This window comes from Mus caroli, unplaced genomic scaffold, assembly GCF_978045245.1.
Source record: "Mus caroli unplaced genomic scaffold, Mus_caroli_1 scaffold_13, whole genome shotgun sequence".
NCBI lineage: Eukaryota > Metazoa > Chordata > Mammalia > Rodentia > Muridae > Mus > Mus caroli.
In genome coordinates this window covers 48,567,857-48,590,100 of record NW_028227268.1, presented here as the reverse complement: position 1 = coordinate 48,590,100, position 22,244 = coordinate 48,567,857, and the positions used below count along the sequence as shown (strand labels likewise).

General features: G+C 39.4%; 1 protein-coding gene and 1 pseudogene across 1 annotated transcript; both read left to right on the top strand.

Annotated features, from left to right (window-relative positions):
* The first annotated feature begins 5,647 nt into the window (after positions 1-5,647).
* On the top strand, positions 5,648-11,992 carry LOC110304523 (olfactory receptor 3A1-like; annotated as a pseudogene).
* A 7,724-nt stretch (positions 11,993-19,716) lies between these two features.
* On the top strand, positions 19,717-20,664 carry LOC110306099 (olfactory receptor 3A1-like). The gene has a single exon (XM_021178284.2). It carries the CDS (start codon positions 19,717-19,719, stop codon positions 20,662-20,664), a length of 948 nt encoding a protein of 315 aa, XP_021033943.1.
* The last annotated feature ends 1,580 nt before the right edge of the window (positions 20,665-22,244 follow it).

Here is a 22,244-nt window from a genome sequence, read left to right as displayed (position 1 = left end):
TTGTTCATTCTACATAGGCATTAATAGTCATCATAAGTATAAAAACAACTAATAGTATCCAAAGATGCTCTGCAAGCTTCCAAGGGGAAATACAATAGTCCTACCTATTTGTGGAGCCTATCAACACCAACAATGATCAGAATGTCCAGATATACACCAGAGTGCAAGATATCAGTGGCACTGATAGCTTGGAGGAAACCAACAACTATAGAATTTTAGTTAAGAGCTACTGAGGCAAATTATTCCTAGTACTATGAAACCAAGTACTAGGGGAGGACTTGGTGAGGTCATGGACTCTAGAATGGACCCTATTACTGTCTGATTCCTAAACCAGTAGAATTCCCAACAGCGTTCTAAATTCATATCCTGATATCCGCAAATAATCTTTCACCCCTCATGAAAGAAACTTCTCTTTGCAACAGACAAAGAACATCACATCTGTCCACAACTGGTCAAAATGCAGAGAACAACAGACTTTAGGATGCCAATCTACAACTGATACACCTACAACTTCTACATCTAAGATGTGGGGAACATACAGGAAGAAAGAGAATAAGAAAGACTGCAAGAACTAGAGAACCAGGCTATTTGCTATGAGGTAGTGATTTCTATAGATGAAAGGGAGTTATACCAATAAAATCTTAACAATGTGGTTGCCTAAACAAGACCTATGCAATGAGAACATCAGGTGACATGCTAACATAGATAAGGGAAATCTCACCAGGCCCTAACCATAGACAAAGAGCTACGGACAGTTGATGACTGCTAAGAAGCAGGGGTGGGGGGAGATTAGCCTCCTCAAGGATGAGACGTTAATTGTTTATCTAATCCCAAGTGGTCAGCTATATACACACACATATATAAGAAAAACTAAATGGAATCATTCGGTTGTATTTCTGTATACATATAATAAATAAAGAAGGGATCAAGGATTTGAGAGTGAATGGAAGAGCACAGGGTAGCTTTAAGGGGGAGGAAGCTGCAGTGGGAATGATGTAAATTAGTACTCATGAATTAAATTATCAAAAATAAATACTAAATTGGATAAACATAAAAGCCAGTGCTACACACAAAAATTAGATCTAAGCATACACTCTGTAGTCAATGAGTCTCATAGAATGAGGGAGGCAATAACATAGGTGTTGGGACTATGTTCCTTAAAATGGTACAAATGCATATTTAAACTCTAGTCCTCTGATTCCTATGTGACTAAAAGAAAATTACTGAATCACTTTGAAATTCAGTTTAGCAATCTGTAAAATTTGAGGAATATAGACATATGACAGAATCATTGGAAGGACTGATTAGAATTCAATCAATCTAACGTAAAGTTCTTAGTAAATGAATATAGCAAACATGTGATAAAGGCTAACCATTGATATTAAATTATTAAAGGTGTTATTAATACCCTACAAGGAACTCTGTGTATTGTTGAATTTAATTCTCACAGAAAACCTTAAAAAGTAAATCATTTACATTCACAGATTGAAAAAAATGCTGCAGCTCAAAGATGATATGTAGTTATTAAGAAAGGAGGACAGGACAAATTTCTGCATCCCACAGAGCATGCATTGCCTCTAGGGTTTGGGCAGATGATCAGTTGTCTGACAGAGTAAAGAGTAAGAAGGCCATATTGCACAGCTGCATCACTTCCTTCTTTCATCTCCTCTATTGCTAAGGCTTCGAGTTCAAAGGGTGTGGCCCAAACCCACAATAGAGAGCAACATCTCCCCCCTCAACTTCCTATTTTGTCAAGCACAGTGCTTCCATGGCCTCTCCTAGAATCATTGCATGAATCTCAAGACACAGTCCCTCTGGCCCTCACTAACCTGGTGCTAGGTGGGAACACATTGTATACTTGAGGATTTGCTATGGTTACAAAGGGCTTCTTCTGACTTTCCTTCTTTCTTGAGTTTCTCCTTCATTCCCAGACCCAAAACTGTTTCTCTCCTCAACTACAAACTTAGAAGTCAGCCTGAATCAGTCCTCAAATCCTGTTTATAGAGGACATGTGAAGGAGCTATTTTCTCATCCTCAAGACCCTGTTCAGACCTGGCTCCACCTACAATTCCCTGAGTGACTTGGGAACAGCAGACAGCCCTTAAGCCCTTGTCTTTAAACTGAGCTTGTGTCCTATCTCCTTTTTGTGTCTGTAGACAATATGAGAATGAAAAGAAAACAAAATTCTGGATCACTAATGTGTTGTAAAACTCCTCTGCCTCAGCAGGGTAGTGTTTATTAGGGTTTTGTCTTTGACAAGACTTTGTTCCCAACCCTCCTCTCATTCCTTGGGACTAATTTTGAGGTCGCAAAGAGGCTGACACTATGATGGAAAATCCTCAAGACAGAGATATTGCAGCCTCTCTTTGTCTTGTTTCCCTCTATATATGCAAATAGTGCCCTGTTGCCATCACTAAAGCTGATGAGTTTGTGTGTTCCTTGTCCTCTCACTTCCTTTTCTACTAAACCACACTGGTCCTCTGGCTGTCACTAGATAAGTATTCAGGCCCTTCCCCTGCCCTTAAGTCACAAGACAGGGCTTCAGCTGATTCTCAGTGAGTTGACCTTCTTGGCTTTACAGATAGGTTGGTCATTGTGAGAAAAAAAAACAAACAAAAAAACAAAAAAACAAAAAAACAAACAAAAAAAAAACTTGTTGCAGATGGCAAGTCTTCCCCAAGTGACTGTAAGATCTGATTTAGGGTCAGAGATGGCCTTTTCCACTAATAACATCTCTCAAAATCCCATCAACCATAGACATCTGGATGGTGCTGTTAGGTAACTTTACACATGTTTAGTTTTAAGGTCAAAGCAGCAGCTACCTTTTTATGCCATGGTATAATTGTGGGGTTTTTTTAATAAGAAATAATTGCTCTAACTAGAACAATGATTTGTAAAGTTTACATTTGAAAATATTTATGTAGCCAAGGCTGGACTCAAATTTGTGATCCTCCTGACTCTCCCTCTTTTAACAAATTCTATGGCCAATGTCTACCCCAAAAATATAAATAATTTATAAATAAATAATAGATAGATAGATAGATAGATAGATAGATAGATAGATAGATAGATAGATCAAGAAAAAAGAAAAGTATTTGTGAGCATGTTGGTTACTAGAACTGTATGTATCATGGCAACTGCAGAAACATGTGCTTCTCACTCAACTCTTACTACCATCTCTTTAAAGTCTCAAGTTTTTCCAAATGCATATTGTTCCCAATGAAAAAATTTTGGAAACTCTTGTTATCCAGTATTTTTTTCCTCTTTTCTTTCTTTTATTTTTGTTTGTTTGTTTGTTTGTTTGTTTGTTTGTTTAAACAAGTATAGAGATGCATTTTGGGTGAAGTGCTGCACACTCACTGTGGGGCAATGAGTGTAGGTCCCAAAGAGAAAACAGAAGTGGAGATTGTGGATACTTGAGTGACTAGGACAATAGCTAAGTGATTTATATAAGGTAAGCACCATGTAAAATACAGTCATATTGCATAAGGATTTTTGAAGACCTAAGCGTCACTTTGGAATGAGGAGGATCCCATCAAGGTAGTGCTCTGGAAGGAGCATCCACAATTGCACCAAGTTGTGATGATGTGGCCAGGAGACTCTACAAAGGCATTCTATGCAGAGAAACTACAGAAGCAAACATGGGGAGGCAAGAAATTAAGATCAAAGGCTTCTGAGGATGTGACTCACTAGGGAGTTCATTGCATCTTGATCTACTTGTCTGCAAGACAAGATCTTGGAGTCCACAGAAGCACAGTGTAGACTTAGAGTCATAGAATGGTTCAGAGAGCTTCAGGGAGAAGTTAAGAAAGGCAAGGCCTCGAGCCCTTGAGATCCTGGGTTAATTGTAGTGTTAGTAGTTAAACTCAGGGGCTCTGGAGCGTGAAGCCTGCCTGTGCCTCTTGCTTGATGCATGCTCATGTTTTTATGGATGGAAATAAAGGATTAAAATAATAATTCCACGAGGATGCTGGAGGAATTATTATCTTCTGCGTGTGAAGTTCCTCGGGTAGTACCCACATGTGCAATGCTTAGAGTATCAGGTAGCCCACAGCAAGTTCCCCAGAAGCTCAGATTGAGTGTTATCAGAGAATGCCCCAAGAAAACTATTCACATCCAAATCATTGGCTGCTACAGAGAAAGAGAACACCGTTTCTTCTTTGCTCAGTTAGTTACACTGTGCAACTCAGTAGGTTTACATGGCCATCTCCAGATGCTAGATAGCAGTTTAAAATTGTGTCAACTGTAGACCATGTGGAAAACGGAAACAAGCAAGGGAATAAATGCCACCTTTGTTAAAGCCACTGATAAGATTGAAATTTCTTTTAGTGAATACCTGTCTATCCATCTATCCATCTCTTTCTCTCTGTGTCACACAGACACAGAGAGAGAGAGAGAGAGAGAGAGAGAGAGAGAGAGAGAGAGAGAGAGAGAGAGAGAGAGAGAGAGAGAGAAGCACTTTAAACTCATAACATTACACATTGATAATTCTGATTCTTAGGGAAAACACAATAATGAATGTATTTCTCACTATAGTTCCTGTCTATGTATACCAGTGGTATATGAGTAAATAAAGACTCCTTTTTTATTAGATATTTTCTTTATTTACATTTCAAATGCTATACAGAAAGTTCCCTATACCCTCTGCCCACCATGCTCCCCTACCCACCTATTCCTACTTCTTGGCCCTGGCATTCCCCTGTACAATATAAAGTTTGCAAAACCAAGGGGCCTCTCTTCCCAATGATAGTTGACTAGGTCATCTTCTACTACATATGCAGCTAGAGGCACGAGCTCTGGGGGTACTGGTTAGTTCATATTACTGTTCCACCTATAGGGTTTCAGACCCCTTCAGCTCCTTTGGTATTTTCTCTAGCTCCTCCATTGAGGGCCCTGTGTTCCATCTTATAGATGACTATGACCATCCATTTCTGTATTTGCCAGGCACTGGCATAGACTCACTCGAGAAAGCTATATCAGGGTCCTTTCAGCAAAATCTTGCTGGCATATGCAATAGTGTTTGGGTTTGGTGGCTGATTATGGGATGGATCCCCGGGTGGTGTAGTCTCTGGATGGAAGACTCCTTAATCTTAACTCCTATTGTCTTGACAACTATTTTTCTTAGAGAAAAATTAATTCGATCCAACATACAATCTTTATATTTTATTTCTCAGGATTAATGTTGTTAATACTACAAAAGTTATTATAAAATTAAATATAAGGGGTGACACCAACTCTGTTGTCATCCTCCAAAGATAATCAGATGTTGTCCTCTAGAAAATCTTACTATGCTATAGTAGCCAAACACTGGATGGTTTTTCTTTAGAATGAAGAATGAATTTGGTTTGTAACCTCTGTGTGCATTAGACAACTGATCTGATATACATTATAAAAGTTTTGATACTAAAGAATCCCCAGTTTCTTTAAGTAATATACAACAATATCAATCACTTTTAAAAACTATTTCTTTATGTGCACTATCTTATAATTATATCAATTAAAGGGATCAAAAGGAAGAGAGGGAATGAGATGAGTTCCTCTTTTAAGAATTATAATTCCATGTTTTCCAGCAGCTATGATTTAAATTTCTTCAATTCACTGAGAGATCTTTCTATTTTCCTCCATATGTGTATCTTTAAATGAACTCATGCAGCCAAAGCTGAGAGCCAATGAAACCACTGTTACTGAGTTCATACTCCTAGGTTTGATGGAGACACCAGAGATGTGGCCAGTTGTCTTCATACTCTTCCTCTTGGATTATATGACCACAGTTTGGGGTAATTTGAGCATCCTAACCTACTGTCTTGCTGGAACCCAAACTGCACACCCCCATGTACTTCTTCCTGAGGAATCTGTCACTGATGGATGTGGGGTGCATCAGCATCACTATTCCTTCCATGTTGGGTCGGCTCTTAGTCCATAAACCTACAATTCCATATGGAGACTGCCTCACACAGCTCTTCTTCCATCTGCTGGCTGGGGTTGACTGCTTTCTGTTGACAGCCATGGCTAATGAGTGCTGATTGGCCATCTGCTGGCCCCTCATTTGTACCTTCCTTCAGCCTAGGCAGGCTGGTTCAGACCATTCACCACTGAGGCAGGGCCACCTGCTGTGCTGCTTCTCATCATTTTCCTTTGATGTTATACTGCCTGCCACCTGCCCTGAGGCCGAACTGGTTCTCCAAGATTTTCCAGAGTTTACTACAAACTGTGAATTTGGCAAGTTTCTGCTAAAAGGCTGTTGTGACAACTTCACATCTCTACATCAAGAAACTTGACGTGACTGAGGATGGGCTTCCCTCTTTATAAGCACAGATTTTATTATTAAACATTTGAACCTTGAACAGACTAGCATGTCTTGGTTCCATTATTTCTCTACCCACCTAGATTCTCTTTCAGCTCCAAGATGCCTCCCAGGCTCAAACCGGGACATGAGAGCCGCAGGCTGGCCGCAACAATTTGGCACCCAACGTGGGACCTGGGAAAGGCAGAAGACACTGGAAGAAACACTGATAGTATGGAGCTCCACAGATAGGAAAGAATTAAAATATTTGTACTGGAACATGGAGAAGCAATGGACAAATGGTTTCTAAGGTGTGGTACGTCTGAGCTGGAACAGCGCACTAACCCGTGTGCTGGATTCACTCTGGTTCAGCAGTGATATCAGGATCTAGGAACAGGCAGTCACCTGCAGCTTCCAGAATCTGCTTTTCTGTTGAGAGGAATAAGAGTTTAAAAGAATGAACAGGTGGATGGCTGCAGTCAGAAACTGCATCAAGCGAGAGGAAAGTTGGATTTTGAAATTCTCCCAAAGACAGAGAGAATCGGGGATGCCCTGCTTTATTCTCTCTGGGCCCTAAAGCAGAAGTTCTCTGCCCTCTTTGTGTTTTTGTCTAAGGTCTTGTCTAATGTATGGTTCACTGGTCTGTTCACGTGTTCAACTCATGTGTGTTCGTGTCTCTTCATCTGAATGACTGAATGTTCTGTTTCATGTTGGAAAATAAAAGATGGCTAAAACTTTCTCTGATGGTATAGCAAAGCCGAGAGTGGCTCACATTTTGACTGAGAATCAGGGACAACAGGAGGGGGCTCCTGCTAGAAAAACTGTTTTTTTTTTTTTTTTAAGAAAGGGAGTCTGCAGCCTCATGGTTTGGGGGCAAAAAAGCTGATAGATGGTTTTTTTCTAAGAAAATTCTCTGCATTTGTGATTATTGCATTTAGCTAATGACAAGGTGCTTTTGATTTTATAATTATAGCTAGAAAACTTAAAATTCTCTGATTGGTCTAAGTGTAGCTGCTTCATTTGGTATCAGCTCATAAGTTATTGGTTGGGATTAAATAATTGTAACATTGGTAACAGAAGGTTAGCCTTAAGTTGGCAACTCAGGAGTCTTTTCAAACACATGGCATAAGCGGGCCAAAAAACTGGGCCTCCTAAGATTCTTCTAGCTGAGATAATATTTAATGTGATTCTTATCCTAGAAAGTAAATTTAAAGAAAAGATTTAAAGCAATGTCTCTTTAATGAAGCATTAAAGCTTGCACTGTCATGCATTCATGGGTATAAATTGGCAGCCAAATCTTGCAATGAGGTAGTGAAGATTTAATGTTGATTCTAAAGTGATATATTGCTTTGAAATTGGGTATTGCTTTCCCAAGGATGTAGATATTACTCTAATGTTGCATAAGAAACTTAAAAATCATGGTTAAAAATTGCCAGTGTTCCTTTAAGTGCAGCTGGCAGTTTGATCGTAAATTTAAGATTTTATACTCACCAATATATTGTTAATTAAGATAATTACAAGAGTAATCATCTTATGAGAGCACTAACACAGCTCTCTGTGGCTATACAGCCATACAAAGCTCAGGGCAGCCTCAGGGAGGTTTGTGTGACTTTCTTTTGTTTTGCAAACAGTGTGCCTAAGGAAGTTCTTGAAACTTGCCTCTCCTTGTCTCTCAAGGGAAGTTTATTTTAAATCCTTGCTCTCACACAGGAGCTTTTAAGTTCTGGGCAGTAACTGTTGATCCAGAAAAGATTCAGAGGCAATATATTTTTAATACTTAGGGTTTTAGTTTACTACAGAAGGCTTTGCAGAAAATAAAGAAAGCTTTTATAATTGTTATCAATTATAATCAATGGTAATTAAATATTAGCTGCCCATTTTAGTTAATGGTTATTAAATGTGCCCACAGCAATTCTTTAGCAGGCTGCATTGTGACTAAGGGAAATCCTTAGCTGTCATTAAGCTGACCCTAAGCAGAGCTGCTTTATCTTTACTGTAAACATTTATATGGTTCCTGTAAGTCCTTTTGAAGTCTTTCCTTTGTTTCATGTCAGGTAACTTCAATGTACTTTGCCTGATGTGACTTCCTACCCCTATTATTAAATACAGAATATTTTCTGTATTCTTCGGCAAGAGAAAACATTATTCTTATCCTCCAGGCCGGCCTGCTGCTGGCTGCTGTAGGGGGGGGGGCCTTGGGGCACGCAGATTTTCCTGAGTGTGGTGGCATGGAAGGCCACCAGAAAGCTGGTGGCTTTGTAGCAAACTCAGGAGAGGGCCGCGCTCGACATTTCCCCCATGAGACTCCGCCCATCCCCGCCTGGGTAGCCGTGTTTTTCCCGCTAAGACTTGGGGCACTCTGCCACCCTCGCTTGGGTTTTCTAGCCTACAACAGATTGGGCTGCCTTCAGCCTCTTCTGCCTGAGAGGAAGGCTGAGGGTGGGCAAGGCCGAGGTGGCACTCACCTCAAAACACAGTTTAAGCATCCTATTAAAACTGCTATGGTTCTAATAAAGAATTGTAAGATAAATTTGTATATTTTAGAAAACATAACAAAAATTGTGTTTTAAAAACCGACTAAGTGTCTGTTCCTTGTTCCAAACAGCAATTAATTTGGTTATTACAGAATATTAATATTTGATCTATTGCATACCATCATTTTGAATAAAATTGACAATCATTATCCCAAAGATAAGTTTAAAATTGTTTTTATGCATGCTTCTATATCTTCTATAAATCCATGCATGTATGCATTCCATTTACTGTGTTTAAAAACAACCCCTCTATGGGAAATAAGTAGATGTGAATTAGATCACACGTTTATTCTTTTGAGTTTCCTCCTGTTTCAGCACAGATAATTAAGTTGTGTGCTGTAGATGGTGTTTTAAAATGCTGAACAATCAAACCTTAATTTGTATATGAATAGTCAATATTATATCTCAGAGCTCACAATTGCTTAAGATTGTTCGTCCCTTGGATGCTATTCATTCTCTAATTTGCAATTGCTTATGCATATACAACTCATAAGTAAAAATGCTAGATTTATATCTCAGGCAGTCTATAGGTCCTACATATATGATAGATTGGATATATAATCTCGTTCTTTATATATTCAAAGCAGTTATGTTTTAAGATAATATTTTAGTATTATTGGAAATTGTGCATGTCAAATTGTAAAAAATTCTTTGCTCTTAGTGTCCTCAGTTACTACTTGTTTCCACATAATAGTTAACACTACTATTTCTTGAGGACTTATACTTAATAAAATGCTGCAAATAAATGCTCTTATTTCTGATTTAATAAATAAATAAATTATACACATGTGATTATTAATAGCTTTTCAAGCTTTCTAGTTACAACAGCTCTTTAAGAGAAACAATTGAAAGTGCAACTAGTCACTGCCCATGTTACATTAATACTGGCTATAACAGTCAATTATTTGAGATGTTTTGTCAACAAATTATTAATTCTCAAGGACAAGGTATTGTGGAACTTTAAAACTTTAGCTTCTTAAAAGACAAAGAAGGGGGAAATTATATCCCCGTGCACATTATTTAATGTATTCCCATGCTCATTATTTAAATCATACTTTTATTTTAGAATTTTGAAATTTAGATGTCAAAGAACTTAATAAATGTCTTATAGTATCTTAAAAGGATATACTTATTGGCATATGGCTTGATCCTGAACAGCTACCTTATTAGGAAAGGGAAAAGCATAGGTTCTCTCCACAGAACGCTGCAAAAGCATGATGACTAATTCGTGTGACAAACTGACAGGTGAGTTAGCTCAGTGCCCTGACTGTAGTGACAAGGAAGCTGAATTGGGTACATGTTTTTGAACAATCCTTGCTTGCCATTTTTCCTGTTTAGACAAGCGAAACTGCCTTGCTTCAAGCTTTTTAACTTTATGGTAAAAAGAACATCAGGGACTGTGTAATCTGACTTAGAAAGATTAGTCATATAATAGAGTTAGAATGATTCTTCTCTTTCCTTCAATGTGACCAGTTATTCTAACTCAATCTTAGACTGCTCTAGTAATAATTCCAATATTAGAGATTCCTATTGAAGATAGCTAAAAATCTTAATTACCTAGCAAATTTAATTTGGAGCACAGCCTCCACTTCCAGAGAATTCTCATTCTTCTGCTAATTCTCAAAGCCAGCTCCCCACACCTGGAGGCCAGAGCCTGAGTTTGAACGTTGCTAATTTGCAACTGAATAAAGTACCTGGGCTTCCACAAAGAAGCTTTTATACTGTTGCTTTTCAGTGCCCCACCTTTGTTTCTCAAGCAGGTCAGCCATGCCTTTCAGCCTGACTACAGCAGATGTAAAGCCTTGCCTCTAACAGTACAGATGGCAGTTATTAATCTTCATAAAGAAGCATTTTAAGTACATATTGTGGCCTTTGTCTGATTTGGAAATAAGGTGTGCTATGAGGGCCGATTAGTCAATGACAGGCAACCAGATTTCAGAGCTATACCAATCTAAGACAGAGGTACATGCCAAAAGGCCATGGCTGTTGATTACACACCACAGAGCCATATTTGTGTGAAATGTAACACAAACTAGCTGCATGTAGCCTCCAAGACAGAATTAGATGGTTTGGGAAAATCTGAGATCCTAAGGCAGGCACGGCTGCCAGCCACCATAACTCCTAGGGAAGACTATAGAGCATAAATAAATTTTATGCCTCAGTCCAGTTTTTTTTAATATTATTTAAAGCGCGGGGGGGGGGGGAATGTACCCTCCTTCAGCCTAGGCAGGCTGGTTCAGACCATTCACCACTGAGGCAGGGCCACCTGCTGTGCTGCTTCTCATCACTTTCCTTTGATGTTATACTGCCTGCCACCTGCCCTGAGGCCGAACTGGTTCTCCAAGATTTTCCAGAGTTTACTACAAACTGTGAATTTGGCAAGTTTCTGCTAAAAGGCTGTTGTGACAACTTCACATCTCTACATCAAGAAACTTGATGTGACTGGGGATGGGCTTCCCTCTTTATAAGCACAGATTTTATTATTAAACATTTGAACCTTGAACAGACTAGCATGTCTTGGTTCCATTATTTCTCTACCTGCCTAGATTCCCTCTTCTCTTTCAGCTCCAAGATGCCTCCCAGGCTCGAACCCGGACATGAGAGCCGCAGGCAGGCCCCAACACTCATTTACAGCACCCGAATGAACCACATCATCCAGAGGATCATGGTGGCCTCATCGTAGGTTTGTTCCTTCATCAGTGTACTTACTCATACTGTGGCCATATCCACACTTCACTTCTGTGGTCTCAATGTGATCAATAACTTCTACTGCGACCTTCCTCAGCTCTTCCAGCTGTCCTGCTCCACTACCCAGCTAAATTAGCTGCTGCTCTTTGCAGTAGGTTTCCTAATGGCAGAAACCTCCATGGCACTCATTTTACCTTTTACATCTATGGTGCAGTTGCAATTCTGCAAATCCACTCTGCTGAAGGCAGGTAGAAAGCCTTCTCCACATGCAGCTCTCACCTCACTGTGGTTGCCATATTCTATGGCACAGGTATCTTTGCCTACATGAGTCTCAGGTCCATCAAACTTTCTGATAATGATAAAGCTATTGGGATTTTCAACACTGATTATCAACCTCATGCTGAACCCACTCATCTACAGTCTCAGGAACCCTGATGTGCAGGCTGCCCTCTGGAGGGTACTCACAGGGAAACAGCTGTCACATTGAGACCTCAAATCTTCCACCTATTTCTTCTAAAACTAAAGCTGTATATTAAAGCTTCCTGTGGTTCAACACTAGAACAAATTGTTCAAAATTGTTTCTATCTTGGAACTTTATTTAAGGGATGATAATTACCTCTGTATAAATGATGGTGTGTACATAGGTTCTCCTCAGTCTGCCCTTTGATGAGTTTTAGTCCCAGAATGTCTCAAAAAACATTCCCCCAGGAGTCTTACTTATTCTTCAAGTTTAGATAGAGTTGGTCTGTGTATACAACCTAACTCTAGAGGGGAAATAGCTCATTCTTTTTATAAAACTCTATAGGATTCAGAGGAAATGGAAAGAAACTTGTTCTGTAGTTTCATATTCCTAGTAATTCTAGAGAACTTGTGTCTGTGTGCAGCTCTTAGACCTGACTGTACATGTCAAAACTTCACTCACATGAGAGAAATGTTATTATGAGCTTCCCTCAATTATCATTTGCTGAATGTTTTAATTTTTTGAAAGAGAGGAATTTGTAATCTAAACATTTAAATATTTCAACCAAGTTCTACCACTTAATATTATTTCCTCTCTAAATTTTACTCTTCATCTCTAAACCTCCAAGTTGTAAATCCATGTGAAAATGCAAAACACATCATGATTCCTCTTACTGTCTGTGAAAGGATGTATCACTAACCAAGAATGCTCTCAATCCCATTCTCCGTTTACCAGCCATCAGTCTAGCCATCACCTAGGTGCATATTCCACCTCACACTTTTTTTAGAACTTATCATCTGTTCTTGACATTGCTACTATCTCACTAATATGTGACCAATCCATCTAACACTCTCATTTGATCTGAATCTAGAAATTAAATTCTCTATGATATTGGATGTGGGTGAGTAGACTATAAGGATAGGCTAAGATAGAGTGGAAAGAGAACATAAAAGAAGGTAGTATGTAGAGGGTTTGTGAGAAATGCAGATAAACCATATGGACATAAGGAGAGTTTGGAATCAAGGGACAAGAGGTTGAGAAGAAATAACAGAAGCATTACAGAGGCTGACATGGGCTACAGGGATAGACAAGCAGATGAGAAAGAATGCAAAAGTAGGTAAGACGCTGAGAGGATGTTGAAAGGTTTCAGAGGGATACAATTTATATGTCAGAGATGGATGATATGGACTCCCACTCTGTGTGGTCCTGCAATAACCAGTTTCTTGCAGCCCTGAAACCATTGCAGTAATCCAACCTCTCTGTTTACCCACAAATTTCATGGGCTTTTTAAAAAAATAATTTGGAAGACACCCTTCCCTTTGAAATCTATGTCCTGCTTACTTTTTTCTAAACTATAAATCTCTATGCAATATAAATTTTTCATTAGTCATGAAATATATTGGGTTGCAAAAGCTCAAATGATGCAGAATGTCACCATTGCCTTTCTACACCAGAACCACAACAAGGTTGCGTGCACACACACACATACACACACACACACACACACACACACCACTCATGCAACACATTCAAAACTGCACATAGGTATGCAGCTAATTTTCCTCTTGTACATTATACAATTCTCTAAATCAACGTACAAGCCCATCTTTTTTACCTTTGCATTGATTCTTTGTGAATTTTACACCATGCACCCCAAACTCACTCATCTTCCTGTCCTTTGTATCCTCCTCTGCCCTTGCAACCTCCTCTCTCAAGAGAAAAGAAAGTAATATTGAATAGAAACAGACTTGGCATGGAAGCTGTAAGTATTCCACAGTATATCCTCCTGTTGTTCACACATCTTCACTTTCAAAAGTTCATTGCAATGAGTCATTGCTCTGGTTCAAGGTCTCTGGCTTCTGCTACACTATCAATACTGACTCCTCACAGGGACTCCTCTCGGATATCGTGTTGTCATGGAAATAATGCAGCTTTGGGTCTTCGGTACAGAAGAATTTTCACATGTTCCAGCAGATCACACATGTGGTGAATGTTGGGGCAAACACAGAAACCTAGATATTAGCATAGGAGGTAGCTGAGTTGGGCAGCCTATGAGCTTTCCTGTACCTGCACTACCAGGACAAGTTCTCCAGCACTGCTCTGGCAAACTTATCCAGTGCTGAAACTGGTAAGGAACAGGGCCAGCTCTCTGACTTCAAACTCACAGAGCTGGCTCACCAGCACTTCTGCTACTGGGCTCAGTATTGCTGTGCTACCCAGGTGAGGGGCAGGGCCAGATCTCTTAGTGCTACATCCAGTGAGGGACAGGGTCAGCTCTCCCACTCTCATGACCTTAAGGCTATCTCTCTTGCCTGCTCTATGCGGAGAGGGGACACAAAAGGGAGTTACAAGCCCACTTTATCCATCTTTAATTCTTAAAATGTTATATTTATATATTAAGTATAATCAACTTCACTCACTTTATATTTTTTGAATTTGTAATTGCTAATGATTCTGGGAATAATATTTATGTTTTTTGCATATGCATTTAACTCCACTCGTTATGTTCCTACAAGTAATGTATTGGTGCATGTGTATGTGTGTGAAAATAAATGTAAAGGCATATTTAAGCTTAAGTAAGTATTCTGGCTTACTAAATACTGGTTTACTTATTTCTATTATTAATGATAATAGAAAACTAGCACCTTTCAATACATATTTCTATATCTGACGTCCTTCCCAAGTGATCAAAATTATATGCCTACACTTGCACAAACCATATGTATTTAGATATGGTGTACTACAAAGGACATATAAAAGTGGCTTATGTGTATTCCTGGCCAAATGCATAGCTAAAACTAGTGATAAAAAGACAAACAAAATCCATAAAATGCTTTCTGGAATGATGTCTACAAGATGCTGGTTTGGAGGTTCAGCCCTTGTTTCCCAACAATAATAATTGCCTTACATCCCATTAGGAGAAATTATGCCTACACACATTCCTGCTAATGCCCAGTAAAAACAGACACCCTGTGGGTCTTTTGGTGCCTACAGTATGGACATACTCTACTTCCAAAGCAGCCCCAAGACTCCCATCTCAATGGGCCAGAGACAGTGAAGATCTATGGGATGGGTGTCAATTGGAATCACCATAACTTGTGAGCACTTGATGTAAGACACTTCTTCAAAGCATACTGCCTCTCTCCAACAGTGAGGTTCAATACAGCAAAGAAGCTGCAGAGCAACTGAGGCAGTTCAAAGACTAAGAACTTCTCAGTGCTACACTATTACTGTTACTAAAAGTACTAGTCATCCCCTACAAGAATATCTGTAGGTATTGTTGAATGTAATTCTCACAGAAAACCTAAAGAAGGATATCATGCACATTCACAGATTAAAAAAAAAAAAAAAAAAAAAAAAAAAAGGTAAAGACCAATGGGGATAAGCAGTTGCTAAGAAAGGAAAACAAGTCTCTCCATCTCACAGACAGTGCCTTACATCTGGGGTTTGAATAGATAATCAGTAAACTGACAAGCTGAAGAGTACTAAGGTTGCATTGCACCGCTGTTCCAGTTCTTTCTTTCATCATCTCTATTGCTAAGGCTACCAACCTCAAGGGGCATGGTCCAAAACCCTCAATATGGAGCAACTTTGCCCTCCTCAACTGCTTGTTTTGCTAAGCACAGTGCTTCCATGGCCTCTCCTAGGATCATTACACTAATCTCAAGGCACGATCCCTCTGGTTTTTTTGCATTGATATTCCATAGATATTGATATTCCATAGATAAATTGGTCTGAAGTTCTCTTTTCTTGTTAGATCTTTGTGTGGTTTAGGTATCAGAGTAATTGTGGCTTCATAGAATGAGTTGAGTAGAGTACCTTCTGTTTCTATTTTGTGGAATAGTTTGAGGAGTATTGGTATTAGGTCTTCTTTGAAAGTCTGATAGAACACTGCACTGATGGGTTCATCATGTCCCAGGCTTTTTTGTTAGGGAGACTATGAATGACTGTTTCTACTTCTTTAGGGGATTAGGGACTGATTAGAATATTAATCTGATGCTGATTTAACTTTGGTACCTGGCATCTGTCTAGAAAATTGACCATTTCATCCAGGTTTTCCAATTTTGTTGAGTATAGCCTTTTGTAGTAGGATCTGATTATTTTTTTGATTTCCTCAGTTTCTGTTGTTATGTCTCCCTTTTAATTTCTGATTTTGTTATTTAGGATACTGTCTTGGTGCCCACTAGTTAGTCTGGCTAAGGGTTTATCTATCTTACTGATTTTCTCATAGAACCAACTCCTGGGTTGGTTGATTCTTTGAATAGTTCTTTTTGTTTCCACTTGGTTGATTTCAGCCCTTAGTTTGATTATTTCTTGCCATCTACTCCTCTTGGGTGAATTTGCTTCCTTTTGTTCTACAGCTTTCAGGTGTGCTGTCAAGCTGCTAGTGTATGGTCTCTCCAGTTTCTTTTTGGTGGCACACAGAACTATAAGTTTTCCTTTTAGCACTACTTTCATTGTCCCATAAGATTGGAATGTTGTAGCTTCATCTTCACTAAACTCTAAAAGGTCTTTACTTTCTTTCTGTATTTCTTCCTTGACCAAGTTATCATTGAGTAGAGTGTTCTCCAGCTTCAAAATATATGTGGGCTTTCTATTATTTATGTTGTTATTGAAGATCTGCCCCAGTTGGTGGTGATCTGATAGCATGCATGGAATCATTTCGATATTTTTGTATCTTTTGAAGCCTGTTTTGTTACCAATTATATGGTCAGTTTTGGAGAAGGTACCATGAGGTGCTGAGAAGAAGGTATATTCTTTTGCTTGAGGATGAAATGTTCTATAGATATCAGTTAAATCCATATGTTTGATAGCCTCTGTTAGTTTCACTGTGTGTCTGTTCTGTTTATGTTTCCATGATCTGTCCATTCATGAGAGTCGGGTGTTGAATTCTCCCATAATTATTGTGTATGGTGTAATGTGTTCTTTGAGTTTTAGTAAAGTTTCTTTTAGGAATGTGAATGTCCTTGCATTTGGAGCATAGATGTTCAGAATTGAGTGTTCATCTTAGTAGATTTTACCTTTGATGACTATGTAGTAGCCCTCCTTATCTTTTTGATAACTGTTAGTTGAAAGTCAATTTTATTCTATATTAGAATGGCTACTCCAGCTTGGGACCATTTGCTTGGAAAATTGTTTTCTAGCCTTTTACTCTGAGGTAGTGACTGTCTTTGTCACTGTGGTGGGTTTCCTGTATGCAGCAAAATGTTGGGTTCTATTTACATAACCAGTCTGTTAGTCAATGTCTATTTATTGGGGAATTGAGTCCATTGATATTAAGAGATATTAAGGGAAAGCAATTGTTGCTTCCTGTTATTTTTGTTGTTATAATTGGAATTCTGTTCATGTGGCAATCTTCCTTAAGGTTTGTTGAAAGATTAATATCTTGCTTTCTCTAGGGCATAATTCCCCTCCTTGTGTTGGAGTTTTCCCTTTACTATCCTTTGAAGAGCTGGATTTGTGGGAAGATATTGTTTAAATTTGGTTTTGTCGTGGAATATCTTGGCTCCTCCATCTACAGTAATTGAGAGTTTTGCTGGGTATAGTAGCCTAGGCTGGCATTTGTGGTCTCTTAGGGTCCTTTTGACATCTGCCCAGGATCTTCTGGCCTTCATAGTCTCTGGTGAGAAGTCTGGTGTAATTCTCATAGGTCAGCCTGTATATGTTACTTGACCTTTTTCCCTTACTACTTGTAATATTCTTTCTTTGTTTAGTGCATCTGGTATTCTGATTATTATCTGTCGGGAAGAATTTCTTTTCTGGTCCAAACTATTTGGAGTTCTGTAGGCTTCTTGTATGTTCATGGGCATCTCCTTCTTTAGGTTGACAAAGTTTTCTTCTATAATTTTGTTGAAGATATTTACTGGTCCTTAAAGTTGGGAATCTTCCTTCTTGTCTATACCTATTATCCTTAGGTTTAGTTTTCTCATTGTGTCCTGGATTTCCTGGATTGTTTTGAGTTAGGATCTTTTTGCATTTTGCATTTTCTTTGATTGTTGTGTGCATGTTTTCTATGGTATCTTCTGAACCTGATATTCTCTCTTCCATCTCTTGTATTCTGATCGTTATGCTTGCATCTATGGTTCCTGACTTCTTTCCTAGGTTTTCTATCTCCAGAGTTATCTCTCTTTTTTATTTCTTTATTGTTTCTACTTCCATTTTTAGATCCTGGATGGTTTTGTTGAATTCCTTCACTTGTTTAGTTGTGTTTTCCTGTAATTCTTTAAGGGATTTTTATGTTTCCTTTTAAGGTCTTCAAGCTGTTTACATGTGCTCTTCTGTATTTTTTTTCAGGGAGTTATTTATGTCCTTCTTAAAGTTCTCCATCATCTCATGAAAAGTGACTTTAGATCCATGTCTTGCTTTTCTGGTGTGGTGTATCCAGGCTTGCAATGTTGGAAGAATTGAGTTCTGATGATACCAAGTAACCTTGGTTTCTGTTGCTTCTGTTCTTATGCTTGCCTCCAGCCATCAGATTATCTCAGGTGCTCTCTTCCCTCGCTATATCTAATTGGAGCCTGTCCTTCCTGTAATCCCGATTGAGTCAGAACTCCTCATAGTCCAGCTTTCTCTGTGATCCTGTGATCCCAAGATCCTGTGATCCTGAGATTCTGGGTGTGTCAGAGTTCCTGAGAGCCAAGCTTCCTCTGAGACCCTGAGATCCAGGTGTAACAAGCTCCTAGGCTTCTGTGATCCTGTGATCCTAAGATCCTGGATGTGTTAGAGCACCTAGAAGTGGTACCTCCTCTGGGGTCTGTGGGGTTGTCCACTGAACTTGCAACCAAGGTAGACCAGCACTGACTAGAAAGAACCCAAGCCACTGATCGGGCATTGTTCCTGCATCCCTGAATCCTGCTGGCCCCAGTCACTCCCAGTGGTGTTGAATCATATGTTGTGTTCTACTCACAGGTGATCCTAAGATCCTGGGCATGTTAGAGCACCAGGGGAGTGAAGCATTCTCTGGGGACCATAGGACTGTTCACACTGTTTGCTCCCAAGGTGGCCCATTGGTGCCAACCAGAAGGAAGCATGTGTGTTTCTAGATCTTCATGCTCTACCTAGATTCATCCCAACTACATGAAAACCTGTGCTTTTCACTCAAATTGTAACATACTTACTTCAAGCCCTTCAATCTCTAGCTCTTCCTAATTCATACAGGCCCCATAAAAATTATCTTTTGGTGATTTTTGCTAATCACCTATGCATGGTTTAGGATTTGGGGCATTTGGTTCTGTTGTTTATTATTATTTCTATTTAGAATTGGGATTTGTCAATAAGATCAGCCATTTATTTATTTAGGAAGTGGTACACAGGTAAATAGAGTCCATTAATATTGATCTCAATAATGCTGCCATTCTTCTCAGTTTTCATCCTCCCAGGAGAACAAGATATTGTACTCTAGGAAATATTTCTATGCCATGGTAGCCAAAAGTGGTGTATTTTTCTTTAGAAGTAAGAATGTATTTACCAGTGCATTGGGTGTATTAGACAATTGTGTGTTACACATTACAAATATATTGACTTTCAAGTACTCCTTTAACTATATACCAAAACAACAAGACTCCATACCTTTTAAATTACTTCTTTTATTTTTGAGGTTATTATGTAAATATATCATTTGGAAGGAAGATAGGGAAGGAAGGGGTAATATAAGTTCCAATTTTAAGTGTTCAAATATTATGATATAGATTTCCTCATTTCACTGAGAGGTCCTGTTGATTTCCTCCTTGCATGTTTCCTTAAAGGAACTCATGCAGCCAAAGCCAAGAGCCAACGGAACCACTGTTACTGAATTCATTCTGCTAGGTTTGGTGGAAACACCAGAGCTGTGGCCAGTTGTCTTCATACTCTTCCTCTTGGCTTACATGACCACAGTTGGAGGCAACCTGAGCATCCTGGCAGCTGTCTTGGTGGAACCCAAACTGCACACCCCCATGTACTTCTTCCTGGGGAATCTGTCAGTGATGGATGCGGGGTGCATCAGTGTCACTACTCCCTCAATGTTGGGTGGGCTCTTGGCCCACAGGCTTAGAGTTCCATATGGAGCTTGTCTCACACAGCTCTTCTTCTTCCATTTGCTGGCTGAGGTTGACTGCTTCTTGTTGACAGCCATGGCTTATTACTGCTTCCTGGCCATCTGCCAGCCCCTCACCTATAGCACTCGAATGAACCATTCAGTGCAGAGAATTTTGGTGGCCTCATCCTGGGCTTGTTCCTTCAGCAATGCACTAACCCACACTGTGGGGACATCCACACTTCACTTCTGTGGTCGCAATGTGATTGACAACTTCTACTGTGACCTTCCTCAGCTCTTCCAGCTGTCATGCTCCAATACCCAGATCAATGAGCTGCTACTCTTTGCACTGAGTTTCATAATGGCGGGAACCCCCATGGCACTCATTTTTACCTCTTATATCCATGTGGCAGCTGCAGTTCTGCGAATCCGCTCTGCTGAAGGCAGGAAGAAAGCTTTCTCCACATGCAGCTCTCACCTCACTGTGGTTGCCATGTTCTATGGTACAGGCATGTTTAACTACATGAGACTTGGTTCCACCAAACTTTCAGATAAGGATAAAGCTATTGGTATTTTCAACACTGTCATCAACCCTATGCTGAACCCACTCATCTATAGTCTCAGGAACTTTGATGTGCAGGCTGCCCTCTGGAGGGTACTCACAGGCAGGCGACCAGTAACTTGAAGAGGTCTCAAGGTCCCTTCTACATATTTCATTTAAAACTATATCTGAGAATAGGGGTCTCCTCTAGTTTCAAATGCTAGAACAATTTTTCAAAACTCTTTCATCTTAATTTAAGGGATGATAATTATTGTTGCCCAAAAATATCATACTCGTGTATAGACTATGGTGTATATCTGGGTCCTCCTAGATCTTCCCTTTGATGTGTTCTACCTTTACTTAGTGTATTTTCCCTTTAACTGGAGTTCCCAGAGTATCTCAGAAAACATTCTTTTGGGAAGTCTTACTTCTTCCTCAAGTTTGGATACAGTTGGTTTATGTATGAAACCTAACACTTGAGGAGAAATGGCTCATTCCTCTTTTACAACTCTATCTATATGTTTCAGAGGAAATGAGAGAAATTTTACACTCTGGTTTCATATTCCCTAGTAACTGGTATCTGTGTGCAGCTCACAGACCTTCCTGTACATGTTAAAACTCCACTCACATGAGAGAGACATAACAGCTGTGGCCATCTTGCAACAACAGGAAAAACTGATCACTGATAATAGAAAGAGTTATTCATTCCCAGGTCAAAGATGCCCTTTTCAGATGTGTGGTCTCTCCTACTTGTCTAAAAAAACACTACCAGTTTTAAGGTAAACATTCCTTTACCCATTTACCTAATTATATAATAGTAAGGCTTGAAAATCCCAGCTTGTAAATTGTCCCTATATAAACCCTAAGCCCCAAGACCTGGGCATCACTTTCCTAACCTGTTGCCTGTTGTGCAGGGAGGGTTGTCATCTGAGTGTGAACTTGAATAAAGAGTCTCATGTGCTTGCATCAGCATTGTGGTCCTTGGTGGTCTCTTGGGGGTCTCCCAAGTTGAGCATAACATAAGCAAGGATGTAGTAAAGAAACCACCAAATTGACTGCTTCATAGTTAGGGAGACGGTTTTTACTGTAGATAAAAGAGAGAACAGCCTGAGGCATCTGGAAAAATCAAGAGCAGAGGAAAAAAAGAAGAGGACTGAATATGGCAGAGGTACAAAAGTAGAAAGCAGAAAAACATATGAGTTTTTAGGTAGACAAATAGTTGCAGCGAGGGAAGCCTGTGAACTCGAGCAGCCTGGAAACTTAGGGTGGAGGAAGCAATGAGAATGGCCAGCATGAGAGTATAGACTTTGAAATACATAAAGGTACATGTGAATATAGACTGCAGGTTTCTGGGGAGAAGCATGAGGTTTGATATGTAAGGGAAATGGCCCTGTCTTCCGGGTAGAAATTGCTTTGCAGGTTTTTTAAGAGTGATGTTCTCTCTATACTCCAACTTCAGCTGAAAAAACACTGTCATTTAGGGTTATATACTCCCTTTTGGGTAATTGGGTTTCCCTTTGGATAAACATCCAGTTTGGGAGGGAGTAAGGTGGCTGCCGACTGGTTCATTGTTTACCGTTTTAAAAGTTTACTTCCTTTATTATTAATTAATTTAAATTTATCTGATAAGTAAAACTTGTACATATTCATGGGCTAGCATTCTTTAACACCCATACACATTACATAACTTTGGCAATGATTAAGAGCCTGGCAAATACAGAGGG

Bases quoted from the DNA above. Each gene is read 5' to 3' on its own strand.
- LOC110306099 (XM_021178284.2), top strand. From the start codon at position 19,717: ATGCAGCCAAAGCCAAGAGCCAACGGAACCACTGTTACTGAATTCATT.